Here is a 14,561-nt window from a genome sequence, read left to right as displayed (position 1 = left end):
CTCCTTTTCTCTCTCCACCCTTGAGCTCACCCTCGCCTCCCTCCCCACATTTGATCACTCAGTTAATGGAGATGCCTGAAGATCTGTAGATCTGACAAGTTCTTTACTTCCCCCTCCCCTATCCTTCCACCCCTCCTTCCCTCCCCTTCTCATCCCCATTCCCTCCCCTTTCCCCTATCCTTCCACCCCTCCTTCCCTCCCCTTCTCATCCCATTCCCTCCCCTTTCCCCTATCCTTCCACCCTTCCTTCCCTCCCCTTCTCATCCCCATTCCCTCCCCTTTCCCCTATTCTTCCACCCTTCCTCTCCTCCCCTCCCCTTCTCATCCTCCTTCCCTCCCCCCCACCCAGCTTGAATGGGACATGAAACTCTGGTGGCCCCACACCGAGGCGCTGGTGGCCCTCCTGTTCGGTTACCAGCTGAGCCGCGACCCCCGGCTCCTCGACTTCTTCCGCCAGGTCTTCGACTACAGCTTCAATCACGTGAGTACCGCCCTTCTGAGCCTCTCACTACCTGACGTTTCTGCTCTCCACAGCCCCCAGCAACCCCCTCGCCTCCCTTCCCCGTGCAGTCGCGGTCGCGTGGGGCGGGTGCGGGGGGGGGGGGGAATGTCCACCCATCATTCGGATCAAGTCCACAGTCTGTTGTACCCGACGAGTCCCTGGCTTGCCGGAGTCTCACAGACTGCCCGTGGAGCCCGGTTCAGAAGGAGGCCCTTCAGCCCGACTGGTTGCTGACGTTCCCCTTTCCCATCCAAGCTGGTCACCTCCGCCCACGTTTTGACCCACGGTCCCCCTAAACCAGGTTAATGGCAAAGGTCTGTGGCACTAAAAAAAAGCTTGGGAACCCCTGCCATAGAGTTTTCCTATCAACAGTCTAGTCCAATTGTCTTCAAGTGTCACGTTCTTGCATCAATCGCTTCCTCCACTGTAATAGGGAACATCTTCTCCACATCACTCTATCTAGGCCTTTCAATAATGGATAGGTTTCTCCGAGAATCCCCCTCCTCTCATTCTTCTAAACTCCAGTGAGGCTTACATGACGCAATTTGGTGAATTCTGGTTAATTGGGACACGTCGGGACCAGTACATTTTGGCCCAATTAAGCAGCTGCCATAATTGGCTGAAGTTTAATGGGAATAGTGGAGGTATAAAAAGGACAAACTACAGTAACAAATTATGTATTTAAATGAAATACAGAGCAAATTAGAATACTACCAATACAACCACAGTACTATAAAACTGTGTATTAGTTCCTAATAGTTATCGACTGTAAATGAACAAAATCAGAGCAGACACCGACAGTGGACTGCGTTCATACAACACTATCGACTATTGCATCCTGCAAATCTTCATGTTCATTGTAACATTCAACATGGTTGTCGGTACCTTCAAATTCTAACTTGCTGAAGTAGTGAAATCGTTTCATTCTCACTCCCGGCCATTTCTGGCATCTCCAAGCCCGAAAGCTTGAAACGGCGGTGAGCAAAACAGTTCAGGAATTGTCTCGCTGCTTATTCCGCGCCGACTCTCCATGACAAAAGTCACTGGTGTCCGAATATAAACACGCAACTGATGCTATTTAAAAACTGTTCAGTCCAATCGCTAGAACCCAACAGGCATACAATTACACGTGACTGGTGCTAATCAGAAATGCTTCAGTAATAGTCTCCTGTCCAAACTGAGCGGTATATAGTGTCCTAAATAAACGAAGGGCATCCCGGCTATTTTCTTGATTTGTTTTTGTTCTATTTTAACAGTAAGAGGCTGTCCTGATTAATTGGAATCTCACGTACTTGCATTACACAGTACTCCAAGTACAGTCTGACTAAAGCCTCAGTTTTCCAACGTTTCTCCTGCAGTTTCCGGATCAGGAGCACGGAGAATGGTACGGCTACCTGAACCGGCGCGGGGAGGTCACCCACACCTTCAAGGGAGGACCTTTCAAAGGTACGTCTGATCCCGGCACACTGACAGAGTTGGGAAGGGTTGTGGAGGTGGGGGAGCCCGGCAGGGTGTATTGGGTTCTGATGTTCTGAGTGCAAGGTTCTTTCGGAAGTCAGGAAAGAGGCACAAAACTTACTGCTTCACAGTCACTATTCCCACTAAGCCGCTCAGATGCATAGCTGCGCAGTAGCAGAAATGCCCCCCTGCACATAGCCTTTGTTGCCACGCAGCTGGAAATTTTCTTCTACATAATGTGCTGTGCAGTTTTCAGGCCGTGTAAAAGTTCCCTACTCTGAGCAGTGGTTGGTCTGTGCAGCTGTAAAAAAAATAAGAGGGAACATTGTATCACGATCGTTTTATTAGGCGTTTAAGGAACAGAGTTATAAACAGACACTGATAGAGGTCTAGCAAGTGAAGAGAGGGAGAGACGAAAGATGGCGCAGCCTCCTGGTCAGCTCTTTTTATCCATTCAAATTCACAGATAAGAGTCATCCAACCTTAGACGCCTTATTCAAATAAAGCAATACCAAGAGAAGCTTCTAGAATCGTGTGAAAAACTAAGAAACACATTGAATAGCTGCACATATATACTGTGGCCACTAGGTTCGTTCATTATAAGCTGTGTTGTATGATGTGGGCGTTCATGGTCTTTCCATGAATATGATTGTTCTTGGCGAATATTTCCACGTAAGTGGTTTGCCATCACTTTCTTCTGGGCTACTGGTGACCGCAGCCATTATCAATACTCTTCAGAGATTGTCTGCCTGGCATCAGTGCATAACCAGGACTTGTGATCTGCACCGGCTGCTCATACGACCATCCACCACCTGCCCCCATGGCTTCACGGGACCCTGATCGGGGGGTGAAGCAGGTGCTGCACCGTGCCCAAGGGTGACCTGCAGGCTAGTGGAGGGAAGGAGCACCCCACACCTCCTTTGGTAGAGATGTATCTCCACCCAAGTATATAAGTAGTTATATAAAATACAAGCAGAAAATTAATTGTTAACAGTGAAGAAAGTAACAATTGAACAGCCTTAACCAAGAATTAAATGCCCTGGTCCAACAGAGGATATGACTCTGCCTTTCATGCTCTTATAGGGTGCTTCCATCTGCCCCGCGGCCTCTACCTGTGCGAGACCATTCTGGACTCTCTGCTGGCAGAGGGTTCGATGTCCTGAAGAACGGGTGGCTTCCAGGAAGGCGAGGCTCCTCGTTCCTTCCCCCACACCGCTGGATCAAAAGGGAAAGGGGGCAGCCAGGAGTCAGGCTGTCGACCTCAAGGAAGAAATCCAACCCCACCCCCCCCCCCGCCCCCCACCTCAACCTTTCAAAATTAGCTCTGATTCTCCAGCTTTCCAAGTACGGAACTTACTCACAATGCACAAGGCGACGGTGTGGAGGGGCTTCACCGTGTCTGACGCTGGGAGTGTGTGATGGGACAGTGCGGAGGGAGTTTCACTCTGTGTCTGACCCCGGGAGTGTGTGATGGGACGGTGTGGAGGGAGCTTCACTCTGTGTCTGACGCTGGGATTGTGTGATGAGACAGTGTGGAGGGAGTTTCACTCTGTGTCTGACCCCGGGAGTGTGTGATGGGACGGTGTGGAGGGAGTTTCACTCTGTGTCTGACCCCGGGAGTGTGTGATGGGACAGTGTGGAGGGAGCATCAATTTGTGTTTGACCCCGGGAGTGTGTGATGGGACGGTGTGGAGGGAGTTTCACTCTGTGTCTGACCCCGGGAGTATGTGATGGGACAGTGTGGAGGGAGTTTCACTCTGTGTCTGACCCCGGGAGTGTGTGATGGGACAGTGTGGAGGGAGCATCAATTTGTGTTTGACCCCGGGAGTGTGAAGTTGTTCCTTGTATTTCAATATTTTTTACATGGTGTTGACATAAAGATTACAGCACATTCTCTTTGCGGGGGACACTCCCCTATCCACTCCAACACCAGCAGCCCCACAATGCCTGTTAGGAACCAGGGGTCACCCTGTTTTCCCTCTCTAGTGACACCTGGCCACAGATGAGTCCTCTGAGGAGGGGTAGGTGGTCAGCTGCGACACAGCCCCCTGCCCGGCCTGTGACCAGGATCCACGAGTGACCGAGAAACACACCCCAAACCCCGAACACACCTCACCCCCCAGCCTCCCACCTCCGGAAGCAGGTCTTCCAAAGTTTGGTAATATAGGGGGTGGGTGTGCCCAGAACTGGAGGAAAATTACCTTTCTCAACTGAAATGCTAACAGACAGCTGGCCCTGTTCCCCATCTCATAATACTTATGTGTTATCTAAGTGTTCCTGCCGCTTTATATGTGAGCAACTCATTCAAGGCATCCCTACACTTTTGTAGGTTTTTCCAATCATCCTTGTTCAGTGTTAATTTGTGCCTTTTTTTCTAATCTTTTTATTTCACTTTGTAACTGATTATATTTTTCGTTCTGATATTTTTTCATTTGAACAGCCAAATCAGTACATTTTCCCCTAATCACAGCTTTTGCACCTTCCCGCAGTATCGAGGGGGAAACCTCCCCATTGTCATTTGTCACAAAATATTCGACAATGCACTGTTTTGGTTGATTATAGGAAGAGGGGTCCATCAACGAGGAAACATTGAGTCTCTAATATTTAAAATACTGCTCAGAGCCTACTTCCCGTACAAGTCTAACAGGAACATGATCTGACAATGTAATGGGTTCAATAACGCATTCCTTCACCTGATGTAGATTCTTCTTTGGGATGCAAAGAAGGTCAATTCTTGAATATGAGCCACAGGCTCCTGATACATGACTAAAATCCCTGGTACCTGGATTCATTGCTCTCCGGCCATACTAGCCCAACCTCATCCAACATAATTTTTACTGCTTTCGACTTCTTGTTTAGGGGATCCCCATTCCCAGGTAATTTATCCAAACGCCTATTAAGAATACAATTAAAGTCTCCTCCAACTTTAACAGTACCTCTAGCTTCCCTGGCAAGTAATAAAGCTACTTCTTTGGAAAAGGTGGGGTTAACTTCATTCGGTGCATAAATGCTCACGATGGTGAACTCTGCACCTCCCATCGAGTCCAAAGCTAACACGTATCTACCCTGCTTGTCTTTAACCTCTTTTTCCACCACAAAATAAACTGATCTGTTGATTAATATTGCAACTCCTCCCTTTCTACTTTTAGGGCAAAATGAATAATGGACTTGATCTACCCACTCGCTTTTTAATTTTTTGTGTTCCATATCTCCTAAATGTGTTTCTTGTAATAGAGCAAGAGGGCAATTAAGTTTTTTCAACTGAGCCAATATTTTTTTCCTTTTAATGGGGTGACTGATTCCATTAATATTATAACTAATAATGTTCAAAGTGACCATGATACAATATCTCTCTTACTACATCACCATCCCCCTCCCACCTTCAACCAAACCCGGCAGTTTTATAGTACAATAACTGAAAGACTTCTGATGACCTGCCAATGCCTAGAGAACGATTTACTAAAGAATATAACCCACAAAACACAACAAAACCAAACAAGACTTCCAGAAACCCAGTTGGCCTTTTAAAATTCCTGATAAAACAAATTATTATGACTGCTTTTTCTCCTATCAAGACCACCCCCGATGATAATTAGGCAGAGAATAATGGCACATGCTTCTCTGTGGGGAACACACACGCAGTGCTGTCATACCTACAAACCACGGGGAAAACATATCCCCCGGTTGAGTTGTTGCCCTCCCTTGGCGATTCCTTTTCCTTTTCTGTCTGCTTAATAAAATTTAACTCGCCTCCCCCCAGCACCACGAAACTACATTGTATATCAAAATATGCCAGTTACGCTGGTAAGTAGCTGTGCATGTTGGCGAAGATAGTTAAATATCACTCACGCCCAGAAATTATTAATCAGTCCAAAGAAGACACTGTTCATAATACCTCCTCCTTTGAAAGAAAGGATGTAATCGGCCTCTTCCTATGTCAGGAAAGCTGTCATGTCTGCCTCTGACGCAGCGCTCCCTCCTCCTCGCCCCCTCCGCTGTACCCGCCACACCTCGCTGATGAGCCGCTGCTCCAGCTTCTCCCTCCCACTCACCGGCACGGACACGCCCGGGTCGTTCAGTGTGGGTAAAGCTTCAGTCAGGGAAGGAAAGGTCTTCACTCCAGCATCCGAGTTTACTCTCAGCTGCGCTGGGAAGCGACAACTTGCCTGCGCACCTTTCTCCTTTCGCTGTTTGATCACGGCGCGCGGCCTTTTGCTGCTCTTCTCTCCTGGACCTCGGGAGAGTCGTCCTGATCAAAATAGATGACTCTGCCTTGAAAGGTGACTTGTTTCTGAGCCCACACCTGACGCGGTACTGCCTCTATTACAGTATAATCACACAATGACGGAGTGCGGTGGTGCAGAGGGCACCGGCTCTGTGATCAGGGATCAGTGGCCTCTCTCAATGTGTAAATTTAAGTCCTCTGCAAGCCGAAGCGTCATTTTAATTAACTGTTTGACAAACCCCACCATGTCTCCTTTCTCACTTCCCTCGGGTATCTGATAAATTCTTAGGTTATTTCTTCGTAAGCGGTTCTGGAGATCATCGCAAGCCGCGGTGAGAGCAGCTTCTCACTTCAACAGGTATTTAAGTGCTCTCTCATGCCGGAAACATGCGTCCTCATTAGCCCTAATTCTGGACTCAGACTCGGCAGATTTCTGCTCAAGTAGGTCCAGTCGTTCCTTCAGGTCTATCACCGAGGTCTCCAGTCTAGATAGGGATGCCTTGGTGTCTGAAAATGACTCTCGATTTTCTTTTCTCAGCTCTTTCAACTGGCGCAGTATCACGGCCATATCTTTCTCCTCGGCGTCTTTGCTAGCTTCGGCCTGTTCTGGAGCTCGCTGTATCTTTTTGTCTTTGCTTTCTCTTTGTATTTCCTGTTTTCCAGTGTGTTTTGAAGTCCGAGATGCCATACTCGTGTTCCTGTACCATTTACTTGGAAAAAATGTCTTTCATAGATGGTCAAAAGTAATGTAACAGCTATTATTCCTGGAGTTTCATGGGAGGGAATGCGAGGCAGGGCAATACTGAATCATGGTGTCACCGGAAGCCTCAACTGGAGGATTAGGAGATTAAACTTGTCTCACAGAGCACTACAGCACAGAAACAGGCCCTTTGGCCCCTCTAATCTGTGCTGAACTTTTATTCTGCCTGGACCCATTGAAGCACACCTATACCACAAGCTTCCATACCCCTCCATCCGTACCTGTCCAAACTTCTCCCCTGTGTTGCATCCACCACTTCTGCTGGCAGCTCGTTCCACACTGAGTTAAGCCGTTTCTGCCTCAGGTTCCCCTTAAATATTTCACCTTTCACCCTAAACCTGTGACCTCTAGTTGTAGTCTCACCTAACCTCAGGGGAAAAAGCCTGCTTGCATTTACCCTATAATTTTGTACCCCTCATAATTTTGTACACCTCTATCAATCTCCCCTCAATCTCCTACCCTCCAGAGAATAAAGTCCTAACCTATTTCTCTGTAACTCAGGTTCTCAAGTCCCAACAATTATCTTCTAAATTTTTAACATAGAACAGTACTCTTTGAGATCAATTTGACCCTCCCCTCCTACATCATCGCCATCATTATGTGTATGATGTCATCATTATGTGATGTATAGTATGACATCATCATTATTTGCTGTGTCACATGAAATCATTAGGCGCTGTGTCGTATGACATGGGCGATCATGGTTTATCCATGACCACAATTATTCTCGGCAAATCTTTCTACAGAAGTGGTTTGCCATTGCTGCCTTCTGGGCAGTGTCTTTACAAGATAGGTGACCCCCAGCCATTATCAATACTCTTCAGAGATAGTCTGCCTGGCGTCACCGGTCGCATAACCAGGACTTGTGATTATACACCAGCTACTCATGATCGTCCACCATCTGCTCCCGTGGTTCCCATGACTCTGATCGGGGGCTAAGCGGGTGCTACACCTTGCCCAAGGGTGGCCTGCAGGCTAGCGGAGGGAAGGAGTGCCTTGCACATCCTCTGGTAGAGACGTATCTCCACCCCACCACACATCCCTCCTACATAGCCCTCAATTGGTCTCTGTGCATCGAAACATAACAGTGAAGTGCGTTGCCTCGCATATTCCATACCTACACTGAGCAGGGAGTCCTCCAGGTGTGGGAGGGGAAGGGAGAGGGCTGTTTGTGAACCAACTGAGGGGCCTGTCGCACAGCACTGCTCTGTGCCCTGGATCCCAGGCAGAGAGAGACCTCCCCTATTCTAGACGTATTGCAGGGGCTCGATAGTAGATGGGACGGACATGGAACGCCGGGAAGGGGGTGGGGGTGGGACAAGCTCCCTCACCCGTGAGGGGAGGGGAAATCTTCACAATTCCCCCACCCCCACACTCCCTGTTGGGACCCTCAGTAGCTGAGTGCGTTCAATCCCGGAACCAGTAGATCACCGGGTGAGCGGGGAGCCCGAGGGGACGTGGGCTGAGGAGCGTCGCAGAGCACTACAGCAGGCCATTCGGCCCATCTAGTCTGTGCTAGATCAGTGAATTTAACAGCTTGCCGACCACTCAGAAAGGGGTGGGGTTTGATTGTGTGTGTGTGTTTGTGGGGGGGGGAATGGCCCATGCACGTCCCAGGGGCGTGGACTGTGAGCAAGGGGGCTGACTACTGTATGACACGAGGCTTCACCTGCCTCCATTCCACTCAGCCACTCCGCCTGCATGCCCCAATTCCCCTTGGCATACCCACGGCGATAATCCCTCACCCCCTCTCGCTCAGGAGTGCTTCACAGTCTGTTCTCAGTAAGACCCCAATGTCAGATTTGAACACCTTTCTCTCTGGGACGGGGTTTTGGGTCTATCTAGCGCCATGCGCTCTCTCCCCTCCATTTGTAATCCCCTGCCTCTGGGAGGAGGTGGGGTCAGAATGGAAACAGTCCCTTCTGCCCTTCATTGTCTGTGCTGACCATGGTGCCCTCCTGATGTTCTACATTGAGAACATCCATTTGAATGTTCCAGCACATTACAGGCCCTTTGGCCCACGATGTTGTGCTGACCTTTCAATCTACTCCAAGATGAATCTACCCTTCCCTCTCCTCCCCTCTCTCTCCCCTCTCTCTCCCCTCTCCTCCCACATAACTCCCCATTTTTCTATCATCCGTGTGCCTTTCAAAGGGTTCCTCAAATGCTCCAATGTATGACCAGAAGATATAGGAATAGAATTAGGCCATTTGGCCTATCGAGTCGGCTTCTGCTATTTCATCATGGCTAGTCCATTTACCTTCTCAATCCCATTCTCCTACCTTCTCCCTGTATCCCTTCATGCCCTGACTAATCAAAAATCTATCAATCTCTTGCCTTAAATTTACCTAAAGACTTGGCCTCCACAGGCAACGAATTCCACAGCTTCACCACTCTCTGGCTAAAGAAATTCCTCCTCATCTCCGTTCTAAAAGGATGCCCTCTATTCTGAGGCTGTGTCCTCAGGACTTAGACTCTTCCACCTTTGGAAATATCCACTCTATCAAGGCCTTCCACCTCTGCTTTTACAATCACCCCTGACAGCACATAACACCATGCTCTGTGTATAAAACTTCTCTGACATCTCCCTTACGCTTTCCTCCACTCATCATAAAATTATTTTCCTCTTGTATTTGCCATTTCTGCCAAGTCACTCCTCATCCTCTGCTCCAAAGAGAAAAGCCCTGGCTCGCTCAACCTTTCCTCATTAGACACCCTCTCTAATCCAGGCAGCATCCTAGTGAATCTCCTCTGCACCCTCTCTAATCCAGGCAGAATCCTAGTGAATCTCTTCTACACCCTCTAAGGCTTCCACATCCTTCCTATAATAAGGTGACCTGAACTGAACCAGAATAGTCCAAGTGTGGTCTAACCAGGGGTTATATAGAGCTGCAACATTACCTCATGGCTCTTGAACTCAAATTCATGGCCTGTGTCCCTCTGAAACTTGCCCATCCATGTACCTGTCCAAGTGTGTTTCAAACATTGTTAATGTTCGGGCCTCAACCACTGTCCATAGTAGCTCGTTCCATATACGACAAGACCAGATGGCATAGGAACAGAATTAGGCTACTCGGCCCATCGAGTTTGCTCCACCATTCTATCATGGCTGATTTACTATCTCTCTTAACCCAATTTTCCTGCCTAGTCCCCATAACCGTTGGCACCCTTACCAAGAACCTATCAACCTCCACTTTAAAAAGCTCAATAGGTATCCTTCAATCAGATGGTATTTACAATGATTTCTCCATCTGGTGACCATCCACCTCTGCCCCAAATCCCCCCCCACCCAAATCACCTCCTAGTTCACCTCTTTCACCCTCTCGATCAGTCTGTCGCACACACACGCTTACTCTCACTCCAGTTCCCCTCCACACCTCATGAAGACTATAAGATATAGACAAGAATTAGGCCATTCAGCCCATCGTTTGCTGCACCATTTTCACCATAGCTGACTTATTGCCTCGCTCAACACACACGAAACTCCCTTTTTAATTGAGAGCTGGCTCGTTAGTCCCTCGGCAGCAGCCACCGGACTCGGCAGTGAGAAAACCACCTTTCTCGGACTCCATATGACGAGGGTCGGTATGACTTGGGTCCCGTCAAACCTGTGAAGATGGGGTGTCCTGCCCACACGAACCTCGATCTGTGTAGTATCCTGCCCCGCTGCAATCGCCCATTGGCAAGAAAAATAACAGACCGTAGACTGCATACAATTATAAATAAAGTATTTGAATGTTAACCAAAGAGTTAAAGAAAAGAAAGTTTAAAAGACCAAAAAGGGGCCCATCATAATTAAACGGGCAAAGGTTGGAGCTAATCTTGAAGCGGTCTTTAACCCGCCGGCTGGACCCGCAGTCTGCGTGGAAGCACAAACCACCCTCCGAATGTCACCCGAAATCCAGCGCGAACAAACGGGCGCCCCACAGGAGTACCGGTCCTTCCTCCTTGAAGCCATTTATCTGCACAATGCACGCGTGTAACAGGGGGCGGCATCCTCAGCTATTTTCCCTCCCGTCTTCCCCCAGTTCCTGCCAAAAAAAAACCCTGACCCACACCAGTGCTCTCTAGCACCTTCTCCCCATTCCACCATCCTGACTGGCTGACACCACATTCCTAAGTTGAACAACAAAACCCCTTATCTCAGCTGAAACCCAAACTGGCTGACATCAGAACGGACTGCTCTTACAGAACACCCCGAGCACAGCAGCAGAAATCCCAACCAAGGCGTCACGCTGAAGGGCCTTGCCCTGAATCGTCAGTTGTACTCCTTTCCATAGACGCTGCCCGGCCTGATGAGTTCCTCCAGTATGTTGTGTGTGTGCTGCTTGGATTTCCAGCATCTGCACATTTTCTCTCTCCTATTATCTCGCTCAACCCGCTTCTCCTGCCTTCCCCCATAAACTACGACCCCCTCACTGATCAAGAACCTGTCAACCTCCGCTTTAAATCTACGCAATGACTTGGCCTCCACGGCCGTCTGTGGCAATGAATTCCACAGATTCACCACCCTCTGGCTAAATGAATTCCTCATCCCTATTCCAAAGGGACATCCTTCTAATCAGTGTATGCCTAATTAAAAACCAGCCCGGACCTGCCCCATCCTTGCCAACAACTTTGCTGAGCACATTCGCTGGGCCAAATGGCCTAATTCTGCTCCTATGTTTTATGATCTTATTCTCAGGCTGTGCCGTCTGGTCCTAGACTCCCCCACGATATCCTCTCCACGTCCACTGTATCCAAGCCGTTCAATATTCGATACGTTTCAGTGAGATCCACCTTCCCAACACCACCACCACCATTCTTCTAAACTCCAGCGAGCTCAGGCCCGCAGCCATCAATTGCTCCTCGTATGTTAACTCCTTCATTCCCGTGATCATTCTCGCCAACGGCGCAATAATCGGTGTGGTCTGACCAACGCCTTATAAAGCGTCAGCGTGGGCTTTATATGAGCCACTCCCCGTGGGAAAATCTTTCGGCCTTAAGTGTGTTCCATCTTACTGGAAACCTGTGCCCTTTAGTTTTAGGTTCCCCTGCTCTGTGGGATGGTGGAGACTCCTTCCTCACACTCATCTGTCACTCTAACCTTCCTCTTTTCGCTCTGCCCCAATCCTTGCCCCTCTCCCTCGGGCCTCGTAACTCCTTGAGCTTTGCAGCGGAGGCAGAAGTGGGAATGTGCGGTGGCCCGAAGCGGAGAAGTGCCTGTCGCTCCGGGAGAGCGGGAATCAAGGAGAGAATTGGTTTCTGCTACCTGACCGCTCCCCCCACCCCCACCCCCCCAAGAAAGGGACGGGGAGCCGGAAGAGGAGGGTGATAATGTGACTGAACGTATTCTGCAACCTGTCCCCCCACCCAGCAAGGGAGGGAGAGACGGAGGAGGACAGGAAAGGAGGGAGATTCTGTAACTAGATGTACCCTGCCGTCTTCAGCACCCCCCTCCCCCATGAGAAAGGGAGAAGCGGAATCGGGAGAAGGAGAGAATCTTATTCTCCTACCTCTTTCTCCCCCCCTCCCCCGAGAAGGGGAAGAGAGCTGGCAGAGACAGGAGAGGAGAGTGATAATGTAACTCAACGTATTCTGCAACCTGCCCCTCCCCCGAGAATGTGCGTTTTATACTGACTTTCCTTTGACCGATGAATGTGTTAATAAAGGGAATGATAAATCTTTCCAAGTCGAGTTTATTGTCATCGGAACACGCACACGGCTGCAGAGGGGCACTGACACACTTACTTGTGACAATAGCAGATTCAAGGTGAACACAAATTTCACACATTTTTAAACAAGCAAACACAATTAGAATGATTCTAGTTGGCAACCCCGCCCCCATCTATCTACACTCAGAGGCCACGTTATTGGGTACACTTGCTCGTTGGTGCAAATATCTAATCAGCCAATCAGGTGGCGACAACTCGATGCATTAAAGCATGCCGACATGGTCAAGAGGTTCAGTTGTTCAGACCAACATCAGAATGGGGAAGAGATGTGATCAAAGTGTCATTGACCACGGGGTGATTGTTCGTGCCAGATGGGGTGGTTCGAGTATCCCAGAGATTGCTGATATGCCATTTTCAACAGTCTCTTGAGTGTGAAAATCAAACGATCTCTCTCTCTCACACACACGCATCTAGTGAGCCACAGGTCTTTGGGCGAAAACTGCTTGCCAATGAGAGCCAGACAAGAGAAATTCTGCAGATCTGGAAGTTCAAGTAACACACTCGCACAATGTTGGAGGAACCCAGCAGGCGAGTCAGTATCTGAGGGACAGATTAAGCAGCTGACGTTTTGAGCTAAGCCGTTTCAGGTCCTGATGAAGGGTGTCGGGTCTGACGAGTAATTCGACTCATTACTCTTTAACGCAGATGCTGCCTCACCCGCTGAGTTCCTCCAGCATTGTGTGTGTGTGTGAAATCACAAGCGAGAGAAAATCCGCAGATGCTGGAAATCCAACAACACACACAAAATGCTGGAGGAACTCAGCAGGCCAGGCAGCATCGATGGAAAAGAGTACAGCCGACGTTTCGGGCCAAAACCCTTTGGCGGGACTGGAGGGGGAAAAAAAGCTGAGGAGTAGATTTAAAAGGCGGAGGAAGGGGAGGGAGAACAACCCGGTGATAGGTGGAGGGGGAGGGATGAAGTAAAGAGCTGGGAAGTTGATTGGTGAAAGAGACAGAAGGACATGGAAGGAAGGAAAAAGGCAGGGAGGAGCACCAGAGGGAGGCGATGGGCGGGCGAGGAGATAAGGTGAGGATGGGAAAAGGAGATCGGAAATGGTGAAGGGAGTGGGGAGTGGTTGGGGGCATAACCGGAAGTTAGAAAAATCGGTGTTTATGCTACCCAAACGGAATATATGGCGTTGTTCCTTCAACCTAAGTCATCACGACAGTGGAGGAGGCTGTGGATGAACATATCCGAATGGGAATGGGAAGTTGAATTAAAATAGGTGGCCACTGGGAGATCCCGCTTGTTCTGATGGATGGAGCGTAGCTGCTCGGCGAAGTGGTCTCCCAATCTACGTCGGGTCTCACCAAGACATAGGAGGCCACACTGGGAGCACTGAACACAGTGAATGACCCCAACAGTCCCACAGGTGAAGTGTCGCCTCACCTGGAAGGACTGTTTCGGACCCTGATGGTAGTGAGGGAGGTGTATGGGGGAGGCTTAGCACATGTTCCACTTGCAAGGATAAGTGCCAGAAGGGAGATTAGTGGAGAGTTACGAATGGACAAGGGAGCCGCGTAGGGAGCGGACCCGGCGGAAAGCAGAAAGTGGGGGTGGGGAAGACGTGCTTGGCGGTGGAATCCAGTTGGAGGTGGAGAAGGTTTCGAAGAATTATGTGCTGGAAGCTGGTGGGGTGGTAGGTGAGGACAAGAGGAACCCTATCCCTGGTAGGGTGGCTGGAGGATGGGGTGAGAGCAGACGTGAGTGAAATGGAAGAGATGCGTTTGAGGGCAGCGTTGAAGGAGATGTCCTCTTTGAAAAAGGAGGACACCTCCTTCGTTCTAGAATGAAAAGCCTCATTCTGAGAGCAGATGCGGCGGAGACGGAGGAATTGAGAAAAGGGGATGGCATTTTACAAGTAGCAGGGTGGGACGAGGTATAGTCCAGATAGCTGTGAG

The 14,561-nt window shown here is 49.3% G+C and overlaps 1 protein-coding gene across 3 annotated transcripts in view; it reads left to right on the top strand.

Annotated features, from left to right (window-relative positions):
- renbp (renin binding protein) overlaps nt 1-12,628 on the top strand; it is a 29,858-nt gene extending 17,230 nt beyond the window's left edge. For all 3 annotated transcript variants that reach the window (XM_063035161.1, XM_063035159.1, XM_063035160.1), the window contains exons 9-11: nt 350-481; nt 1,861-1,948; nt 3,044-12,628. In XM_063035161.1, coding sequence (XP_062891231.1) covers nt 350-481; nt 1,861-1,948; nt 3,044-3,123 — 300 coding nt within the window. In that variant the 3' untranslated portion in view covers nt 3,124-12,628. The remainder of the gene's footprint in view (nt 1-349; nt 482-1,860; nt 1,949-3,043) is intronic.
- Nucleotides 12,629-14,561: the final 1,933 nt, after the last annotated feature.

The sequence above is a fragment of the Mobula hypostoma genome, chromosome 28 (genome assembly GCF_963921235.1).
Source record: "Mobula hypostoma chromosome 28, sMobHyp1.1, whole genome shotgun sequence".
Taxonomy (NCBI): Eukaryota; Metazoa; Chordata; class Chondrichthyes; order Myliobatiformes; family Myliobatidae; genus Mobula; species Mobula hypostoma.
This window is presented reverse-complemented; position numbering and strand designations above follow the sequence as displayed.